We start from the raw sequence: 7,824 nt of genomic DNA, 5'->3' as shown, positions 1-7,824 counted from the left end.
CAGCAAACATACTTTGGACCAAGCTAAAAACTGAATTAGATCAATGAGGTATTTTACTAGCACTGGAAGATGCAGGTTTCCTGCTCAGATACCTTGCACTTAAGATACAAATCTGTTGGATGTCCAAGAGCAGATTACCTCAGAAGGTTTCTCACCAGGCTTTAAGGACTACATGGTCAAACGGTGGTTACCATGGAATCATTCACACCAGCACAATGGCGCTCCTCCAAGAATGTATTTATTTACATGAAAACACCAGTTTATACAAATTGAAGACAAATCTTAAAAGGGTTTGTCCAGGCAGGACTTCCCCATTCCCTGATTTTGCCCCTTCCCCTCTCACTTTCTTTTGCTATCATAAATAAAATGTTTTAGACTGGTTAAAAGAAACTGAATCTGCCTCTTTCTGCTCCCCCCTCCCCCAATTACTGTGAATATTTAACATCCATAGTTATCCTTCAAAGAAAACTCTTGCCCAGAGTGATTTTATTTAATTTATTTATGTAATACAGTGTAGAAAGCTATCATGGTCATAAGCAATGATTCTGTACAATCGTCCTGCGGAAAATTTTTTGGGAGAATTCTTGGTAATTTGAGGCCAGCAGAACACTCCCGCCCCCCTCCCCCCCCCATAAAAGTGCTTACAATGAACAGGGATTCTTTTCTTTATCAAAGATCCAAAGATACATGGACAAAAAAGTTTCAATTCTCAATGCCTAATGTGTGCACATAAAACAGGCACAAAGAAATAAATGTGTATCCTCGTAATTCCTATATCACAAATATAGCAGAAGCAGCAATCTGTACAGTAAAATGCATCATGGAAAAAAAAATTCTCGAAATCATTTGGAATACTTAAAAATGCCGAACTTTAAAATGCATAGTGATCAGGAAAAGAATACTTAGGCAAGAGAAGCAGCTATAGTCCCACGTTCACATGAAGCATCCCCCATCGATTCTTAAAGCATATTTCAAGTAGGACTTAATTGGGTCACAAACCACAAGAATAATATTCAACTGGCTAAGCGGCTACGTGATAAATAATCAGGAGAGAATCTATTCATGCACTAGGTTTGATACAGCTACATTCTTTACAGTACACGAAACCCATTAATAATGTAGAGACCAAAATGTAAAGAGAGAGAATACATTACTGATTTGTGGATTAATTCAAGTTCAGGCATCTACTTGTGTTACAGCACGGCTGTCAAAAGGCGATAATGAGTAAAGAAGAAAACGGGAGGGTTTGTTTCTTTTCCACATTATTCTATAAATGAACACCGATGGGTCGTGAAGCAATGGTTTCTGCTGTCCAACTCGAGAGGCTGCTGTGGCGGTGGTCTAGTTCTGCATCTGCTCAAAGAACTTGTAAGTTGGATTTTCGTATCCGTTCTGCTGCATCTTGGAGAGGTGGCGCTCCTCTGGGGTCACAGCAGCGTCGACCTGAAAAGCAAGGGCGAGGAAAAATGAATAAAAAAAAAAGAAAATCAATCTTGCAGGAGCGCTCACGTTGAACAGTAAAGGAGAAAGAGCGGGGTGTTCTTTTCTCCCTCCTCTCCCATCTCAGAGCACAACGCCTGCGCCCACCAGTTACACAGATGCTCCGTCCGGCCACCAGGTGGCGCTTCAAACCTTGCCCAGCTGGCTCGGCTTGCAAAGTGCTCCGCGGCGGTTCTTCCCCAACTTAACAGTAACTGGATGTATGCGGCACAATAAATCTTTTTTTTTCTTCCCTGTTGGCCCAACAAGGGATAAAAAGGTCACAGTGCAAAAACTGTTTTACTTGAAAGTGTGGTGGTAAGCTGGAAAAAAAAAAATCCAAGAGCATCACGGATCGTCAGCAAAGTAGACCGCGAAGCAAATCAATGTAGACGATCTTGCCATGCTCATTTTAATTTGTCCCTGTTTTCACTAAATTTAATATGATGACGAGAGGTCTGAGAATCTTTTAATTAAAATGATCTACATATATCAAAGGCACTACTTGGCGCAGGAGAAAAGGAAACATTGAAAGACTATGCTGTTGCAGATTGTACATGGATATATGTATTTAAAAAAATTTTTTTTAATGTTTATTTTTGACAGAGAGAGACAGGGCACAAGTGGGGTTGGGGCAGAGAGGGAGGGAGACACAGAATCCAAAGAGCAGGCTCCAGGCTCTGAGCGGTCATCACAGAGCCCAACGCGGGGCTCGAACTCGCAGACCGCGAGATCATGACCTGAGCTGAAGTTCAACGCTCAACGGACCGAGCCACCCAGGCGCCCCTATCCATGCATTTTTTTTTAAACTGAGCACTAAGACTATGGAAGTATGTCCAGCTAAAGATTTGCAAACAGATCCTCTGTGTTGATCTGGTGCTTTCCCTCTAAGATCGGGCGGGCTGTAAACCTGCCCACGCCCACCCCCACATCACGGTTAGGACAGAGCTGTGCAGGGGTATTGACTCTCTTCACACCCGGCAAGGTGGACTTAGTCCCATAAGGTGGGGAGTGGCTGTTCTTATCTGCTGTACCACTCACACCGAACAGATGGGCCAAAGTACTTAACTCTTTGCTGAGTGAAAGCTTAGTTTTGTTCTTTTAAAAATTCCTCTTCTGCATGACCATTGGAAGATAAAGAGAATGGACACAAATTTAACCAGAATGGAGAAGCATGTTTTCCACCGAAAAGTTAGAATGTGCTGTGCAGAAGACGGCCTTTCCTTCAAAAGGACGTGGTCTATTCTGCCCGTGATGGAACTGGGGTCCCCATCATTTTAGGAGAATACGGCCTGCCCATTCCCCACAGCTGAGTGTTGCTGCAAGGTGACATTCAGCTCTTTATACATCTTTCCCTACCGACAGTCCGTCTGGTGGCATGGTTCTGAACCCACACACCTGTCTTCTTGAAGCACCATCCCTGAATCCAAAGAAGTAAAAATACCAGAGAGCAGGAGTGCTGGAGGCTAAGACACCAGGTCTAGGGACGCAGCCTGATAGGACTAAACCACACTGGCTAATAAAATTTAGACTGAAATTTTCGTACGATCACTATGGAAAGCAGTGTGGAGTTTCTGAATACACTAAAACAATCCAGCAATTCCACTCCTGGGCATTTATCTGAAGGAAATGAAATCCCTACCTCAAAAGGATATCTGCTTCCTCATGTTCAATGCAGCATTATTTACAACAGTCACACCATGGAAAAAACCTTAGTGTCCACCAACGGAGGAATGGATTATTATTCAGTGGAATATTACACAGCCACGAAGAGGGAACCACTGTCATTTGTTGACGTGGATGGGCCGTGAGGGCATTCTGCTAAGTGAGACAGGCCAGACAAAGAAAGACAAATACCGTGTGATCTTACTTGTATGTGGAATCTGAAAAAAAAAAAAAAAAACAAACTCAAAGATACAGAGAATTAGCAGTTGCCAGGGGTGGGAAAAACGGGTGACAGTGGCCCAAAGATACAAAGTTCCAATTATAAGATAAGTAAGTTCTGGAGCTACGTGTATAGCATGGCGGCTGTAAGTTGGTAACACTGTGCTGTAGATTTCAAAGTTGCTAAAAGAGTAGATCTTAAAAGTTCTCATCACAAGGAAACAAACTGTAACTGTCTGGTGATGGGTGTTAGTTCATACCGTGGTAATCATTTCACAACACACACACACATCGAATCATCATGTTGTGCGCTTAACGCTAATACGGCGTTATATGTTGGTTCCGTTTCAATACGACCGGAACACTCTGGCTCTGCCAGGGACCCTGCACAGGACTCCACCTCACCAGAATGAACTGGAATGACTGCTTTAGCGAATCCCAGGGCAGCTCCCTCAGACTGCCCGTCACGTGCATGCTTCTCGAGTCCCCATCCACAGAACATTCCCCTAACGTGGCCTCGTCAGAGCTGCTGCATTCTGGGCAAGTTCTCCTGTTCTAGTGACAAGTCTGGGCACTTCCCCTTAGAACAAAGCCACCAAACAAGCTCTTGCCAAGTCGGTACCCCACCCCGACGACACCGCGCAAGTCGATGTTCAGCACCCCCGTCCTTATGGGAATAATTATGGATGTTTTTCCCATCCCTTCCTCTTCCTTTGACCCGCTATGTTGTCAACAAATGAGGTCACCGTGCGTTAATTGGCAATTGGGTAATTAGCCCCGGACTCGTAAGCTAAAATGTCATCATCAAAGATTAGCACCGATAGTAAGAGATTCCAACCACTCTCCAGATCTGCTTGCCAGGGAACGGCCTGTATGTAGCATGAGGCCATTCGAACTTGGGCCATCTTCTGGTTTCTGTGCCACCTTTTAACTGATAATTCAAAGAGAGTCAGGATTTAAAAAGAAAACAAAACAAAAACGCAACAACAAAACGTCTCGCTGAGGGAAAGAGCCAGCACAAAGCTGCTGTATTTCTGAGTGTAGAAAAAAACGCTGCTTGACTGTTAGAATATCAGAGCTCTATGTCCTCCAGGAAGCACATCAACCCTCACACTGGCTGTCACCTGTCATCTGCATTCATCAAGGTCAGGGGAACACCCGGCAACTTAATAGTTTCTCTCTTCTTCAAAGGCCAAAGCCAAATGCTTAAAACAGCCCTGTCAGAAATTCGAGGCTGAGGCGGGTGCTCAACCCACGCATCTAACTTTCCTGTCTTCTTGGCCTCCTTTCTCCCTGCTAATCCTCATTATTATCTTTTGTTGCTGGGAGGGCAGCTCAAGTGGTGGGGAGGCTTAGCCCTCAGACCCTCAGACGGCTGGCTCAGGAGCTAGAGCAGGGGGATTATTTTTACAAAATGGCACCCAAGGAGCCTGGGTTGTGTCTCTTTGTCCCCGGCCCCATGAAAGCTTGAGGTGAAACACTGGGTACTCACATTCAGGGATAAACCTACAGCTAGAGGAAGAATGGCAGGTAACAGGGAGCCTTCCTCCCCAGTGGGGCTCGGCGACAGGTCCGTGATGGCTAAGCTACCGCACTGGTGGGGGCCACCAGATACGGGCCAGCCCACTGTGGCCCCGGGCAGGCAGGGCCTCAGCATGAACACCTCACTATTATTTCCCCTAAAGCAGTCGGGGGAAATTGGAGACAGAGCTGCCTGTTCTGGATGGAATGACACAACAATGAAGTTGTTATTCTAAAGGAGAATAAGATAAATCACAGCGACTTAATCCACAACCGCATAGAGGGCAAGACGATCAAAGGAGCTCGTACTACGGGAAGGAAAACAGCAAACAACAACCACGTTTTCAAGTTGGTCATTCTTCCTCCTCTAATTCCGCACTGTTGGTTTTCTGTTCAATTGTGTCCTTTTTTTTTTTTTTTAATTTTTTAAAATGTTTATTTTTGAAGGAGCGAGAGACAGAGCATGAGTGGGGGAAGAAGAGAGGAAGAAGGAGACACAGAATCCAAAGCGGGCTCCACAGAGCCCAACGCGGGGCTCGAACCCATGAACTGCGAGATCATGACCTGAGCCCAGGTCAGGCGCTCAGCCGACCGAGCCACCCGGGTGCCCCCACGTTCATTTTCTTAACTGTAATTCCATCTTTCTAGAATTGGTTCACTTAGGTTTTACTGCCCACGTTTAAGGGATCTTTCAGGCAGGCGATGGACTCTTTGCTAGGCCTTCATCGTCATTGATCACTGATGCTTTCTTTTGACCTCCCAAAACCTCTCCTGGCTGTCTGCTTCCAGCCACAAGAGATTTTGGGTCCAGCCACACTTTTCTGCGCCTCTTCTTGCCATTTAACCTGACCATTCTGTCCAGCTGTTCTGCAACACCCACGTCAGTGGTTGCTACCTCCATCCTGGTGGGCCAACTTCTTGTCAGGAAGAAAGGACCCTTAAGGACACATATATATATGTACACACATATACATATATATATATTTTTTCAAAGTAAGTAACTTAAAAAAATGTTTATTTATTTTTGAGAGAGACAGAGCATGAGTGGGGGGAGAGGCAGAGACAGAGAGGGAGACAAGATCTGAAGTAGGCTTTGCGCTGACAGCAGAGAGCCTGACACGGGGCTCAAACCCATGACCCGAGCTGAAGTCAGATACTTAACAGACTGAGCTACCCAGGCGCTCCCTAGACATATTTTTTTTTAATCACATCAGTATGATGGCACATTCATCAGGAAACGTCATGTGCCATAACTCTATAAAAAGATAACAAAGCGGGGTGTCTGGGTGGCTCAGTTGGTTGAGTGACTGACTTCGGCTCAGGTCATGATCTTACGGTTCGGGAGTTCGAGCCCCGCGTCGGGCTCTGTGCCGACAGCTCGGAGCCTGGAGCCTGCTTCGGAGTCTGTGTCTCCTTTTCTCTCTGCCCCTCTCCTGCTCGCTCTCCATCTCTCTCAGAAATAAATAAAAACCATTAAACAAACAGGAAAAGATAACTGAGACTTCTAGCTTCCAGAATTGTGAGGAGATAAATTTTTGTTGTTTACCAATATCGGCTGTTTGGAACAGGCACTTGGAACTGATCAAAAGGAAGAGGCCTCTGGGGGAGATCCATCAGGCCAATTGTATGTGTCAAAACATACAATTACAGGTGACAGACAGCAGCTGCACTTACTGTGCTGAGCACTGTGTAAGGCACAGAATTGGCAGGTCACTTGGTTGTACACCTGCAACGACCAAAACACGGTGTGTCTTCATCTTCAATTAAAAACAACGAAATTCCCATACGGCACAATAAAGAATTAAAAAGGGGTGGTTTAATTACCCAAGTATGAAAACACTTTTTTTTTTTGGCCCACACCTGAAATGAAAAGAGTCATGTTTTGAGTAGAAAGGAAGTCAGCTGATGCTTACAATGATACATCTCACACGGTTTCAAAAGACACAAGCTCCGAAATACCATTATAAGAGCAACACCCCAGAGTCGATGGTGCCGTCATCGCTTATTTGATGTGCTTACCATCTAATCTGTCAATCATTCTGTTCTTTCACAGCTTTTTCTCTTTAAAAAAAAATGTTTCTTTATTTTGAGAGAGAGAGAGAGAGAGAGAGAGAGAGAGAGAGAGGGAAAGGCAGAGAACAAAGAGGAGAGAGAGAAAATCCCAAGCAGGCTCCCCGCTGTCAGCACAGAGCCCGATGCAGGGCTCGAACTCACGCACCAGGAGATCATGACCTGAGCCGAAATCTAGGGTTGGGACACTTAACCGACTGAGCCCTGAGCACCCAGGTGCCCCATCTCTCTTTTTTTCCCAAACAAGTCTCAATTAAAAAAAAAATTTTTTTTAATGTTTATTTTTGAGACAGAGAGAGACACAGTATGAGTGGGGGAGGGGCAGAGAGAGAGGGAGACACAGAATCGGAAGCAGGCTCCAGGCTCTGAGCTGTCAGCACAGAGCCCGATGTGGGACTCGAACTCATGGACGGGGAGATCATGACCTGAGCTGAAGTCAGACGCTCAACCAACTGAGCCGCCTGGGCGCCCCAACAAGTCTCAATTTTAATAAGAGTCTGTACTCTTTGCTACTGAAAACTGAACTCACATATCAAAAAACTTTTATTACAATTCCAACTTTCGAAAAGCAGAAAATCTGGCCTATGCATCCTGCCCTAATTATGCTTTAGCCAAACCAGCCAATGTTTTCTATTCCTTCTGCACAAGCTACTTGCTTTCCGATTTTTGATGCTAGGTTTTATCTTAATGACTTCAGGCTTCTCAAACACACAGGCCAAACACTGAAAACCTGTTAGTGCTTCCCTGGGTCAGATCTCTAGCATGTCCACACCAGAACGGAGAGGGAAAAGAAGACTCAAACCCAATTTCCACCAGCAGATCCCATAAGCAAGTAGCCTCGAAAATGTAAGTGCTGAACAAAACGAGGTT

The 7,824-nt window shown here is 45.1% G+C and overlaps 1 protein-coding gene across 7 annotated transcripts in view; it reads right to left on the bottom strand.

Annotated features, from left to right (window-relative positions):
• Positions 1-220: 220 nt before the first annotated feature.
• APP (amyloid beta precursor protein) overlaps positions 221-7,824 on the bottom strand; it is a 272,213-nt gene continuing 264,609 nt past the window's right edge. For all 7 annotated transcript variants that reach the window (XM_027041765.2, XM_027041766.2, XM_027041767.2 and 4 more), the window contains one exon: positions 221-1,443. In XM_027041765.2, coding sequence (XP_026897566.1) covers positions 1,342-1,443 — 102 coding nt within the window. In that variant the 3' untranslated portion in view covers positions 221-1,341. The remainder of the gene's footprint in view (positions 1,444-7,824) is intronic.

This window comes from Acinonyx jubatus, chromosome C2 (genome assembly GCF_027475565.1).
Source record: "Acinonyx jubatus isolate Ajub_Pintada_27869175 chromosome C2, VMU_Ajub_asm_v1.0, whole genome shotgun sequence".
NCBI classification, from domain to species: Eukaryota; Metazoa; Chordata; class Mammalia; order Carnivora; family Felidae; genus Acinonyx; species Acinonyx jubatus.
The sequence above is the reverse complement of the archived record's forward strand: the minus strand, read 5'-3'. Positions and strand labels throughout refer to the sequence as shown.